Here is a 14,293-nt window from a genome sequence, read left to right as displayed (position 1 = left end):
CAGGAGGCCATCTCTATCTTTACTGTCAATCGGAGCGGTGTTTCCACAGCACTGCGTGCTATAGGGTTGCGGATTAACTGCATTTTCTGCACCACCATGTGAGATTTGCGGTCCTGACAGATCGTGCTGTGGGTCATCGGTGAATTCGGAAGGGACGCGTCCAGCCGGGTCCACCTCCAGCAGCCGGTGCTGCGTCTACGGCAGAGGACCCGACCATCTGCGGCGGAGCGGGGGTAGTCTGCTAAGCCGCTTATGCAGCACCGCACACCGGGGGCCTGCTGCGGGAAAAAAATGCGAAGAAAGGACGACTTCATGGGCTCGGCGAGGAATGAGATGTAAAATGGGGCGTTGTTCGGATCATCTGGAGTCCAAATAGCGGAATCAGCCCGCCTGAAGGTGAGTACCTGCCTGGACTGGAGGTCCTGATCTCTGTTTATTAATGTCTATTTATGGCTCTGCAGCGGTAGAGAGACAGATGGGGCTGTTTATTACACAGGGTAAACCGTTACATTTAGAAATCAGATGCATTGATTATGTGAGCAGCGTGTTATTATAATGAGAGCTCCTCCTCCTTTTCTGCGTCCATGGATGCGCCTTCCTGATGGAGCCGGTCTCAGCCTGCTCTGCGGCCGCTGTGACAAATACTGACCTTGATGTGTTGCAGGATAAACAACCAACCAGATTTTATGGCTTCCTAAATTCTAATCAGTGTTTTCTTCTTCCTCTTCTTCTGCTTTTTAACCACAGTGAAACACTTCAATCTGCCAGCAGCATCCTCATTTGGCCTCCACTGTTGGGTTTGTTGGGTTGAGGATTTACCGACCCATTCAATAAATTAGAATATTATCAAAAAGTCAATTTATTTCAGGAACTTTATCGTAAAGTGAAATACATTATATAGATTAATTAAACACAGAAAACCTTCATTTCTGTTAATCATAATTTTTCACTTAGTTAATAAGCATTTAAAATTACAATATTACATCAGATCAATAAAAAACAACTATTTTTAATACAGAAATGTGGGTTTAATGAAAAAATATGTTATATCTCCTTTTTCATCTTTAAAAGGTATTTTTATTCTGATATACCAGTCTCATCAGAATACATATTCTTATTTTGGAATAAAGATGCGGTAATGGCAGAGCCAGCCCAAGCAATAAGAGAACAAAGCTCCTCCTTCAGAACCCACTAAGATAGCTCACATTCTTGCACAGAATAAATATTGCAAAACTCAAAACCTTTCATTTTAAGTTGCTTAGAATATTTTTATGTAGAATTTAATATAGCTAAAATGCTCAAGGAATAATCTTATTTAAATTGCATAGTTCCTGCCTTCTAAGCAATTTAAACACATTTTCAATATGTTTGAGGTATTGCTGGCTTAGAAGTCTGAGGGGTCTGGATGTTCCAACAGTACTATGAGTCAAAATACACATTAAAAGATAAAAAGTAGTTTTGGAATTCATAAAGCAGATTAACATTGGCCTTTTGGAATGATTTGACTGATACCAGGAAATCAACTCTATGAACTATAATAATAAAAATCCAGCGTCCAGCCAGAATAATGCTGGGAACTTTCTCATGACAACAAAACAGTACGGTTTGTCTGGAATCGGCGAATACCAACAACATATAGCAGAGGTGTATATACATATTTGAGTTGTGTGCTGTATCATCAATGCACTCTGAAACAGGGACACCAAAACTGAGGTTACCAGTACTGTTACATACTGGTAACAGTATGTAAACATTTTACCAGAACTGAATGAAATGCACAGATGGAGATTCAGATATAACAGTAAAATATTGAGTTGTGGCTCATACAAACACCCATCTGCCATGTGCTGCTCATATCCAAATGAGGCATCCTTTTTAAATTCTGTCTTCTTCAGGCCTTCTGAGAGTTAAAGGAAAGTCTAATTTTCTCTCAGGATCTCTAAAAATGTGTAGTAAAAATAGTTTACCAAAACACATTCAAACCTCACTCCAAAAGTATCATTAGATATCGGCCAGTGCAGCGTGTGTTTAGTCCTATAAAAGGTGCCTATTTTAATATTCTCATTCATACGGGCCGTAATTATCTTGGTGATTAAATCTAAGGCTGATCTTGATTTAATCCCCTATTCCATAAACAAAGTTGTTTTTACTCAGTCGCTGTTCCAAGAGCAACGTCTTGGTGGTAAACATGGGAGAAGCTGCCACAACCTGTGATTAGGGGAAAAAAAGCTGCAAGCAGCTCAGATGGTACTTGTGTGAAAGCCTATATAAAAAACAGGGCAGCTGTGATATCCAGTACTTTTTTTAGGTTCCTAATTGGGTTGGTGTTATGTACAATTCAGCTAGCAAATGGAATGTATCCAGTTTGAATAATCCTGATGCATGTTTTCTTACCATTTTCTTCGAGCCAAGTTAACTTGCACTGCTTCTTTTTGCAGGAATGTTCACCCTCACAGAAGTAGCTTCTCTTAATGACATCCAGCCAACCTATCGGATTCTGAAACCATGGTGGGATGTCTTTATGGATTACCTTGGTATCGTCATGTTGATGTTGGCCATATTTTCTGGAACCATGCAGCTGACGAAGGACCAGGTCGTTTGTCTTCCCATCTTGGAGCAAGCGCAAGACGGATCAGGGGGCTTCTTGGAAACCCACACACCTGAGCCGAGTGATGGTTTCTGGAACAAGGAGAATGCAATCGGGGAGCAAGCCGCACCTTTAATGTCAAAACGACCTCCAAAAGGCATTTTACCTTCAAATCCCTTTCCACAGTCTTCTGCGTTCATGCAGCCACCGCCTAAAGGGGTCCGAACCAAACTGGATTTTCAGCAGTATGTTTTTGTCAATCAGATGTGCTACCATGTTGCCCTTCCTTGGTATTCTAAATATTTCCCTTACCTTGCTTTAATTCATACTATTGTATTGATGGTCAGTAGCAACTTCTGGTTCAAATACCCAAAGACAAGTTCAAAAGTTGAACATTTTGTTTCCATACTTGGAAAATGCTTTGAGTCACCTTGGACTACCAAAGCCCTATCTGAGACTGCGTGCGAGGACTCGGAAGAAAATAAGCAGAGGCTGGCTGGTGCTTCCACCCTCCTGAAACATCTGTCCACCAGTAGCGAGGAGGGCAGTCCAAACCAGTCAGCCCCAGTAGGAAGCAAATCAGGAGTTGCCTTTTCTGCCGAAAAGCTTGTGAGTGAGGTTCCTTCCATGACCATTTTGGACAAGAAAGACGGTGAGCAGGCCAAGGCCCTGTTTGAGAAGGTCCGGAAATTTCGTGCACACGTTGAAGACAGTGATTTGATATACAGACTCTATGCCATTCAGACGGTCATCAAAACTGTGAAATTTATTCTGATCCTGTGCTACACAATGACATTTGTGGCATCTATTGACTTTGACCATGTGTGTGAACCGGAAATAAAGCATTTGACGGGATATTCCAAGTTTCACTGCACCCATAACATGGCTTTTATGTTAAAGAAACTCCTTGTCTGCTACATTGCACTCATATGTGTTTATGGCATTATCTGCATTTACACACTGTTTTGGCTCTTTCGCCGACCTCTAAAAGAGTATTCCTTTGAGAAGGTCAGAGAGGAGAGTAGTTTCAGTGACATCCCTGATGTTAAGAACGACTTTGCATTCCTCCTCCACATGGTTGATCAGTATGACCTGTTGTACTCAAAGCGCTTTGGTGTTTTTCTGTCTGAGGTGAGTGAGAACAAACTTAGAGAGATTAGCCTTAACCATGAGTGGACCTTTGAGAAGTTACGGCAGCATTTGACCCGCAATCCTCAAGATAAATTGGAGCTTCATCTTTTTATGCTGTCCGGTGTCCCCGATGCTGTGTTTGATCTTACAGACTTAGAAATCTTGAAATTAGAATTAATTCCAGAGGCCAAGATAACGGCTAAGATCTCACAAATGATCAACCTTCAGGAGTTGCATTTTTACCACTGTCCGGCCAAAGTTGAGCAGACGGCTTTTATTTTCCTCTGTGATCACCTCCGGTGCCTTCATGTCAAGTTCACAGATGTTGCTGAGATTCCTAGCTGGGTGTACTTGTTGAAGAATTTACGGGAGCTGTATTTAGTTGGCAACCTGAACTCTGAAAACAACAAACTGATCGGACTCGAGTCTTTGCGAGATCTCCGGCACCTGAAGATTTTGCATCTTAAAAGCAATCTGACAAAGATCCCAACAAACATCACGGACCTCTCTCCACACCTGGTTAGATTAGTAATTCACAATGATGGCACTAAGCTCTTAGTGCTGAATACTTTAAAGAAAATGATTAATCTTGCAGAGCTCGAGTTGCATAACTGTGAGCTGGAGCGCATACCCCATGCCATCTTCAGTCTGAACAACCTTCAAGAACTTGATCTAAAATCGAACAACATCCGCACTATTGAAGAGGTCATCAGCTTCCAGCACCTGAAAAGACTAACTTGTCTCAAACTGTGGTACAACAAAATCATCAGTATTCCACTGTCAATTAGTCATGTGAAAAACCTGGAGTCTCTCTATCTGTCACACAACAAACTAGAGTCTCTGCCCTCGCCGTTGTTCACTCTCCTCAAGTTAAGGTACCTCGACCTTAGTCATAATTCAGTAGCGGTAATCCCACCAGAGGTTGGCTTCCTGCAAAACCTCCAACATTTTGCCATTACAGGCAACAAAGTCGAGGTAGTCCCCAAGCAGCTGTTCAAGTGTGTCAAGTTAAGGACATTATGTCTCGGACACAACTGCATCACCTCCATCCCAGAGAAAATTGGCCACCTCTCGCAGCTCACACACCTGGAATTGAAAGGAAACTGCCTGGATCGTCTACCGGTTCAGCTAGGTCACTGCAGCCTCCTCAACAGGAGCTGTCTGCTTGTAGAGGACCATCTCTTTGACTCCCTGCCTATTGAAGTCAAAGAGAGCATAAATCAGGAAGCTAGCGTTTCCTTCCCAAATGGGTGTAAATGTTTAATGGAAGGGCGGTGATTTAGTGAAATTTTATGCCTTTTTTCCTGTTGTTTCCAGCACACAAAAGAAATTGTAGTTTAACCTTGAGTGCACACTACAGATTAGCATAGCCCAAAGCCTATAAGTGTGGTGTTAAGAAGATAATTTCATGAAAGCCCTAACAGTATTATGGCCTGTCTCATGTTTGGATATATTCTTCTTCTATTTTTGTGTCTGGATCATGTGGAAAGATATTGAGAATTGAAGCACTTCTTTCCTAGTCTTTAGCATGCATATGCTTAGTGAATTTAGGGAAGTTTATAACCACACACAAATCTCTTAATATCATTTGTTTTTAATTTACATTTTTGGTAGATTAGCTAGTTTCCCTAAGGCATGTTTTTTGGCACTATTTGTCAAAATGTACCAGTGCACTAAATTTCAGTGAGTACCCCATGTTTTGGTCAGTAAACAGAATTGACCTTGGTATTTTCCTCTGCCCATGTACTGTATTCCACCTAAGCTTTGCTAACTTGCTAACAGTAGTTTTCTGGTTAACATACCTCAATCTTCTGATGTACATCCCTACAAAAATGACTCGTCTTCCCAATATGTTATAAAGATTTAATTCTAACTCAAATATTTTTTCTGATTTTTCTTTAGTTCAATTTTTTGATGATTTTTAACAGACCTCTTAACAGACTTTTAAGTGTAAGTAAGTGTAAAAACATTTACTTTCACTTTTAAGGAAAACATTTTCTTTTCTCTTGGCAATTTTCATGAACAAACATTTTGCATTGCATTACTTGTAACTGCCTGTTCCAAAAGTAATGTGACATAAAACTAAGACTTTGCTGATGGTTCAAGAGAACACTATTAACCAGCCTACTTTCTTTGTTAGATATTTCTGACTGATCTTTCACTCTAACCTTTATGTACATGTTTAACTACAACACCAAGGAGCACAAGCAAAGAGTACTTTCTCATTAAATATGTTTTCCACTTTGTGTTTTGTGTTCCATAGGATTAATTGATAACTTCAGTTTAACCATTTCAGACTGTCATAATTTTGATTTTATTTTTATTTTATGTCTCCTGCTGCACTGATGTGTTTTATTAATTGCCCCTTTGCTTTTTTTTTTGTCAAGTAATTTTTAATGTAAAACTTTTTTTACTGTCTATTTTGAGAGGATTATATAATGTTAGAATTTTTCTGCTACACTTTGCCTGGTTTTAGATCTTGCTACACAAATAAACAGATTCCTATTCTCTACAATTGTCGTTATTAAAATGCTGTTATTTTCATTCCAAAACTTGTCTTTTTGTTGGAAATTATTAGCATAGTTTTAATGACTCATTTCTTACTTAAACTTATTCTCTGTTAGCAAAGCATACAGAATGGAAGTGATAAAATGTTCCTTCCTGTGTACAACATACTCTCAGCAATAGGAAAACGATGTGACTTGTTTGTGACACTGAAAATCTGCTGAACACTGGACACATAACAGCTCCTTTTTATTGCTCTATCTCACTGTGAATGTTGACCAAAACTTTCCCTCCCAACCCTTAAAATCTCCAGCTATGACTACACTAAAAATAAACTAAATAAATAAGTTCTATAATGCATGCAACCACACAATATTATGAAAGGAGATTGAACAATGAAGGGAAACTTTAAGCGAATGTTTTAGGCTATGTTGCCCTCTAGTGGACGGTAGATGATACTGCAAGTGTGACTTCACATTGACACAAACGGTTGTAAAGTGAAATTGTTAAACTCCTGCAGCAAATTCAATTGGTTTCTCAAGAGCAGATGAAATTAACTAATTTTACTGGGGTTATGTCTAAATTCATCACTAAAATGTACTTTCCTCCCCATCAAAGCACCTGATGCCACCAATAAAGGTCTAGGTTAGTTGAACCAGGTGTGCTTCAAGGCCCTGAATATTCTTAGAGATACAGTTGGATGTCTAGTTTTTTTTTCTAAAATATCTTAAAAATACATCAAAAGAAATTTGACTTTGTAAGTTAATGCTTTGAAATTTGAGCCTCTGTCTCTTTAAAACCTCCTGCTCTTTTGGAAACTTTGCCTTCAGAAAGTCATCACAACATGGCTCCTCTAATAACCCTTTAACAATGTTTTTTTTCCCTTTTTTTTTCTTACCACCGTTGCACTGAGAAGTAACTCATATAATGAGCTCAGCAGATGGCACTTTCACAAGGTGTTTGCTAATTGCTGCTGGCTAGTCTGAAGGAGCTCAGTAAGGAAGTTGAGAGGAAGGGCTGCTCTGTGAGACAGAACCTGGGAAGCTAGGAAACAGCAGCTCAGAGGAGAAACTGTGTCCTATATCCAGCTCAAAACTGTCAATTTTACAAAACCAGATATCAGAAGTCCGATTTTAAGGCACCAAATTCAGGTTGGTGCCTAGTTTGCAGCACATGTAGCAGCATTTCACCATTAGATGGATTTCTGTGCATGGTTCATGTTTTATAGCACCACTCAAAACAGTGTCGCTAAACTGATAGAGACCATTTTCACCAACCTTCTCCACCTCAGCTCTCAGCAGGGAGTTGGGGGTGGGGGGTGAACGTGTTGCCTGATAAGTCTGGGCAGAGGAGCACCGAGAGGAACGATGACTTTAAGCTGTTATGACACCGGGGTCGTTATGAGTCTGCCGTCAGGTGGACGGACAAACCGGCGCGGCCCTCGGTTCAGCCTTCGTTACTTCCTTGGGATCAAGCTGTGGCCTTCGCGGTCGTCATAAACACTTAGCACGCGCCGCGCCTCCGGTAGAAACTACAGGAAGTGGTCATCACAACCAGGCCTCGCCTCATCCTTGGGGGCGACTCCCCCATCCTGCCACTTTTTTAAAGACTGACTCAATCTGTTTATCCGAGTCCCGCGTTGAGCTTTTGACACATCAGTCGAAGAAGCGAGTTATCGCTTTAACGACCCATGGAGCGCATGAACAGTCTCATTTTAGGCCCGTTTCGTCGTTGGCAGGAAACAGACTTTTAACAAAAGCCAGGTGCCAAGTGAGGATAACAAAGCGCTCTAATTGGAATTGCAAGAGAAACACGGCTCATTCCCAGTGCCGCCCCCCTCCTGGTATTCTCTGGTAATAAGATGCTTTCTCTTATCCTCCTGCACATGGCACGCGCTGCGAATTTCTGGATCTGCACGCGGCCTTCCACTCCCGCCGATGACCCCGAGGAAAGCGGCGGAACAGCGACAGCGCTTTGCAGAGCTCTCGCGCGGCTGATGAGCTGTAATTATACTTTTAATTATTTCTGCGGGGCGATATGCTCTGTCGACGTGAAATCCTCCCCACCCGACTCCCCCACGCATGTCCTCCATCCTCCGTGCAAATTAAGTCGTCGGGTATTTTGAAAACATTCGGTGATGAAACTCTCCAGTGAAGTCCGCTAATTACTGCGCAGCCTCGTGTCAGCGCCCTTAGAAGGGAGCTTTGATGTCTCCTTAACCAGGCTGGTAATCAAGGCTGCGCATCGCGTGTGATTGGCTGTAATTGGGACAAGTTGTTTAGATAAAAAAAAGAGACAGAGAACGAGAGAGGGAGAGAAGAGGAGGAAAAAAATACGTTGGTTGTGTGAGGGTTGGTAGGTTTCTGCTGTATGACTTTGACGGCTGCTTCGAACAGCCACAGCTCCCAGACACCACCACCTCCTCCCCCATCCTGTGCCCACGGGGTGAGGAAGCCTTGTCACTTATTAAGGAGGCTGTTGCCATGAAGTGACAGATGTCCTGATGTGATCTGTCTGCATCTTTGGCCTCCATCTGTCTTGTTAGTACACATAGTTAAGGATGGTGTGAGGAGACAGAGCTGTTCTTCTTTCATATATGCTAAATGCATTGGAAGCCCAAGCCGGCTCCCCTGGCAAACTCTTTGACAACAGGCTCGCAGCTCTTCTTCTTCTTCTTCTTCCACCTCTTTCATTTTCAAGGCTTCCCTTCCCTCCACTACTGTATGGCCCTCTAGTTCAGGGTTCATTGCCACTGAACCATCTCCAGAATTCTGTTTTTTATTTTTTTTTATTTTTTATTTTTTGCTCGGTCTTTTGCTCCCTGCTTGGCAGAGGAAGCAGATTACACTGGTAAAACAAACTGTTGCAATTCAAACAGTAAAATCACTGAAATAATTAATTTGGCGAGAGTTTAGTCAATATTTTGGCAGAGCTTTAACAGCTAAAAAAAATAAAAATAAACAAGACACCTTAAATTTGTTCAGTTTCATGTAATTATTTAGAGGGTCAGTATTCTGTAGAATCGACATTTTGGGTTTTACTTCAAGTTATTCCCTCATCAGAAACATACCGGGAGTGTTGCTTTGATTCTTTTATACATGTTTCAGAAATTCTTTAATCTCCCGTGGCAACCATTCAGTTTTACAAAATGCCTGGGAGGAGCTGCAGTTTCCATGCTTCTCTCCCCAATTTAGCTCCTTCAGACTAGCCAGCAGCAATTAGCAACACCTGGTGGACCTGTGCATCTGCTGAGCTCATTATAAGAGCTACTGCTCAGAGCAATGCTAGTAAAAACATTGTTAAAGGGTCAATAGAGAAGCCATGTCATGATGACTTCCTAAGGTGGAGTTTCAAAAACAGAAGTTTTTAAAGAGACAGAGGCCCAATTACAAGGCATTAAATTACAAAGTAAAATTTTTGTTGTTTGCATTAGTTGTTGTAAACAACTGAAGATAACAGTTACCGTATTTTCCGCACTATAAGACGCACCTAAAAACCTTCAATTTCCTCAAAAGCCGACAGTGCGCCTTATAATCCGGTGCGCCTTATATATGGACCAATATTGAGCCACAACAGGTCCAGCAACGGACCTTACCACAGGGGCCGCGTTTCATTGGCTAATGCCCATTTTAGGTCACAGTGCAGCTACCACGTGCGTGACCGTCTCACAAACACAAGCTACAGTAGTAAACATATGCTAATGTACATTGTGGACCATCAAAACCATGAATGCCGACTTACCCAGCCTTGCAAGAACAATAGGCATCAGTGATCTTGTCCACAGCTATATTTATGCTGAGGGTGTGAGGATCTGCTGTTTTCCTCATCTATCGGTAGCTTTTAGCTGTGACGCGCACAATGTTGGAGGCATCCAGTGGCTCAAACACCTTGATGTCGTCCAAAAAAGATGACATGAACTTGTTGGTTCCCCTGTCCATTGTCGTGGCTGATATGTTGTGAAAATCCGGCAGAAATGCTACGCTAATTAACTCAGATCGAAATGAAAGACGTCATGTTTACACAGACATGCAGTAGGCTGCTTACGTAGTTGGTCCACTACGGTAAGCAGCCGCCAACTTCTTTTTCCCCGTAGAAGAAGTAGTGCGCGGTGCATGCTGGGATAGTTGTCAGAACACTGGTTTGTTAATAAAGTTTGATAATACATTTAAAGGGGGGGAGGGGCAGGGGAAGAGAGACAGAGACTGCAGCGGCAGCGTGTCGGTTGGTCTGTGTTACCCAGAAAGCAGTTGGGCATAATATCGCAACACCAACACCGTGAGTGAAACAACGACTGGGCCAGCCTACTATATAAAGTACTCGGGGACCATTTCTTTATTAATGTGGATGTGTAATAATAGAGTATGAAGCGTCTATTCTATGCGCCTTATAATGCGGTGCGCCTAATGTATGAAAAAAGTCCTAAAATAGGCCATTCATTGAAGGTGCGCCTTATAATCCGGTGCGCCTTATAGTGCGGAAAATACGGTACTTCACTGTGCTATAAAATGGAAGCATATGCCTGGAGAATAGATAATGCTGCCCTTGTAAATAACAAATTCAACGTTTATTTCCTTTTTAAAACCTCAAATGAATTAATATAATTACTCAACTAAATCAGGCTACAGCTGTTTTTCAGAGCAGGGATCTGCAACCTGTGGTGCAGGAGCAGCAGGCGGCCCTCTGGACCTTCATCCATGACTCTTAATAACTGACTAAAAATGATAATGAACCATCTAATGACTTATTTATAGCAACAAAGGCTAGTTTTGGCAGTTTGTCTGTTTTTTTCTTAAATTACATTTAATGTCAAGAGCAGAATGACACTGAAAGTGCCAGTAATATGTTCTTTAGGTCTGTATTTCTTTTTAGGTTGAAAAGTATGTGCTTTACTTTTACATCATTTTTCACAAATGATGTGAATTCATTTTCCCATTCAGAATTTTTTTTTTGCACACGTTTTGTTTCTCAGTATTTTAAAGCTTAAAAGTAGAGAGAAAATTGTGGCTCTATAAAAAACGATAACAAATTTCCTATAGTAGATGCTTATCAAAAGTTATTGGTTGTTTTTCTTCATAAAGCCATGTGACGTTTGTGCCTCTAAACGACTTATTTAGCACAAGTCCATTCACTGTCTCTTCTCTCTAGTTCATCCTAAATTTTAGGAGGAAAAAAATGGGAACTAATCGGTGATTTAAGGCGTAAAAGTTATTGAAATCACACCAACCATTTGAAATGTTTTCCAGTAAGGTGGAGAGTAAAGCCTTTTCCTCTGACAACCACAGATGGGATGTGTTGTTCCCAGGCAACAGTTGTTTAGCTTGCTGCAATAAGGTAAAGCAGTAATGGAGGCAACTACAGGTGGCCTTAAAAGATGCTAGAAGTTGCTAAATGACGTCATTGAATAATTTACGTTTTACAGTACTGGGTAAGAAATGTCCTAATATACCCTAAAAATGTCTAGGGTATATTAGAGTTTTGGTAATTTTAATTGATTTCATTTTCATTTGGTTTACTGGAGATTTGGTTTGTTTTTTAACCTTATGACCCAGTCAGGAGATTTCAACAGGTTACAGTAACACAAAATTGTGACTGGATGAAATTTCATGAGCACCAGGCTTTTGTCTGACCTGGTTTCCATCTGTGATGACTGCAGTTGGGTTTGACTTCTGTGTGTAGAGAGTAGAAATGAAAGCAATGTGATAGTCTGAGCAGAACCTGCTTGTGTGTGTTGGTGTTAGTTAGGAAGAAAAAGAACAAAATGTACTTAAACAAGTTTCCAGTAAAATCAGAAAAAACTCACCATTTGTTGCTATTCACTATTTTGAAAAAATAAAAAAGTCAAAACAGGTGAGTAAGTTTTAGAAAACAAAACCCCACTAAGTTGGAAACGCTGCATGCTGGCAAGTGTGTTTGACATTACTCGTTTTGAAACCAGATAAAGCTGGATAAAACATTTTAATTCTTGCTCCAAATTAGAAACAACTCGTTTCTTAACTCTTACTAAGTTAATATATTGAGTCATAAAACAACCCATAAAATCATCTCAGCCTTCCTGTTCATAAAAACAACCAACTGAACAAAGATTTCAATTCTAATTTAAATGTTTAGTTAGGATTTGATAACAAACACACGACTCATATTTGGATTTAACCGCTAAATTACATTTCCAAACTAATATGCTTGATTAAAATGGCTAATATTTGAAACCCTGCAAAAATCCCTTTTTATAGTGCAGTGGCTCGGGTCCTAGGGTGCGCATCTCGTCCTCACCTCCCCCCCCTGTTCTCCTCCTCTCCCATCCTAGGAGATTCAAATCCTTTTAGCTTCTTCCTCAGGTAAAATTGCCAAGGACCTTGTGAGCCCTGGGTTCCCCTGGAGGTAAAATCTATAATGGAGTTTTGATATGAGCAGGAACAGCCTTGAAAATGGACTTCTTTAACTAGCTGGCTGCCTCGCAGAAGGTCAGCAGTACTCCAGGTGGACACAACATGCCACAACTGTGTTAGAAAAAGGCAGAACAAAGGAACAGTTTTACTCCAAAGACAGTGACCTGCAGACACTGTTGTAAATAAAGAAAAAAAAAAATCTAACCGCTGTGCTGCTTTTCTGAGGGAATTATTTCGACATCACTTCCAGTATCACCACCAGGACGAGCGCCCGTGTGCATCTCAGTGGGACAGACGGCCTCTCATTTAGGTTCATCTCCTTGTAGAAATGTTGGAAACAGTCAACAAAATGTTTCTGCAAAAAGATTAAAAAAAAATAAAAAGATGAAGAAAGAAAAAGACTTGGCAAAAAATATAGATTATTACTTTACATTTGGTGAATATTCTTTCCTTCTCATTTTAATACTTTCACCAACAGACAGAGGGCACCAAAGGCTCAGTTTTGAACCGAGGTCTGTTGAGACATGCTTGACAGATGATCTGAAGCTCTGTGTGTATTTAACAGTAGCTGTATATTGAAATGTTATGATAGCCTTTAACTTTAGCTACAGGGTAGGATTACACACACACTCACACACACACACACACGCACACGCACACACACACACACAGAAATGTGGTTATTAAACATTTAAATGTTTTAGCTTGCAAGACATTGTGTATTAATAATGAGATAGCATCAATCTGTCCATAGCTGCCCAGTCCTGCTCAGGAGAGCAGTGTGTGCATCACAGTGAGCGCAGCGTGCAACACGGAAACGAATGGAGGGAAAAACGGCAATGCACCAGAGAACATGTAAAACACACACACACACACACACACACACACACACACACACGCACACACACGCACACATGCACACACAAAATGCACAAAAGTAGATGGTCAGTTGGAGGCCATTAATAATCCTGAAGTGGCAAAACCAACTAAACACAACAACAAATGCAGGAATTAAATTCAATATGTAATGTGGTTACTATTTAAAGAAAACATACCTTGATTTTCCCTGTTCACTTCTAGAGTATCATAAATCTGATCATCTGATCTGGTCACTCAAGCTTCTTCAGCCCTGGATAACTTGAGTCCACAATTTACATAAATGCTGAGATTCTACGCATTTGAGATCCTTGTATTGTTTGGAAATTTTCATTTAATATCTTTTATGGAATATAATTTCTTTTCACAAAAACAGACTGGAGGATTTTTCTAAATTACCTGGTTTTACTATGTTGTAGTCTTATTATAAGTGGTATGCACAAAAAGACATAAAAAAAAATGACCATAAGACATATGTTAATTTAAAATACACTGAAACTAAAGTAAGAAATGAGGCAACTCACTAAAAATACAACGCATGAATCATGGAGAACATGGAAACGGCACAAAAAGTTCCCATTGGAAGTGAAGACCACCGGAGTCTGAGTTGACATTTAGGAGGAAATCCACTGAATGGAAAACCTGTATGAGACAAAAAAAGGGGAATAAACAAATATTTTTATGACACTATATGTCTCTTTTAGCGCAAAAAAACCTCATCCAAACAAACCACCCTTACCGCTGGAAACGTATGTTTGATGATTCATGTCAAGATAAAGTTACTGCCGTCGTATGTCAAGAAACGAGC

At 40.6% G+C, this 14,293-nt stretch overlaps 1 protein-coding gene and 1 long non-coding RNA gene across 3 annotated transcripts; one reads left to right on the top strand and one right to left on the bottom strand.

The window, feature by feature from the left end:
* The first annotated feature begins 2,181 nt into the window (after positions 1-2,181).
* Positions 2,182-6,270, top strand: lrrc8db (leucine rich repeat containing 8 VRAC subunit Db). The gene has a single exon (XM_014980041.2). It carries the CDS (start codon positions 2,441-2,443, stop codon positions 4,994-4,996), a length of 2,556 nt encoding a protein of 851 aa, XP_014835527.2. The 5' UTR covers positions 2,182-2,440; the 3' UTR covers positions 4,997-6,270.
* Positions 6,271-12,162: 5,892 nt separating this feature from the next.
* Positions 12,163-14,122, bottom strand: LOC148160015 (uncharacterized). Of its 2 annotated transcripts, XR_015762773.1 has the most exons (3): positions 14,010-14,122; positions 12,815-12,964; positions 12,163-12,720 (listed from the first exon to the last, which is right to left on the bottom strand). It is a non-coding gene; the product is annotated as an uncharacterized LOC148160015 (long non-coding RNA). The 2 variants fall into 2 exon arrangements; XR_015762772.1 differs by lacking the exon at positions 14,010-14,122 and having other exon boundaries at positions 12,815-13,469.
* Positions 14,123-14,293: the final 171 nt, after the last annotated feature.

This window comes from Poecilia mexicana, unplaced genomic scaffold (assembly GCF_051168715.1).
Source record: "Poecilia mexicana isolate PSO_F unplaced genomic scaffold, ASM5116871v1 scaffold_4, whole genome shotgun sequence".
NCBI classification, from domain to species: Eukaryota; Metazoa; Chordata; class Actinopteri; order Cyprinodontiformes; family Poeciliidae; genus Poecilia; species Poecilia mexicana.
This window is presented reverse-complemented; position numbering and strand designations above follow the sequence as displayed.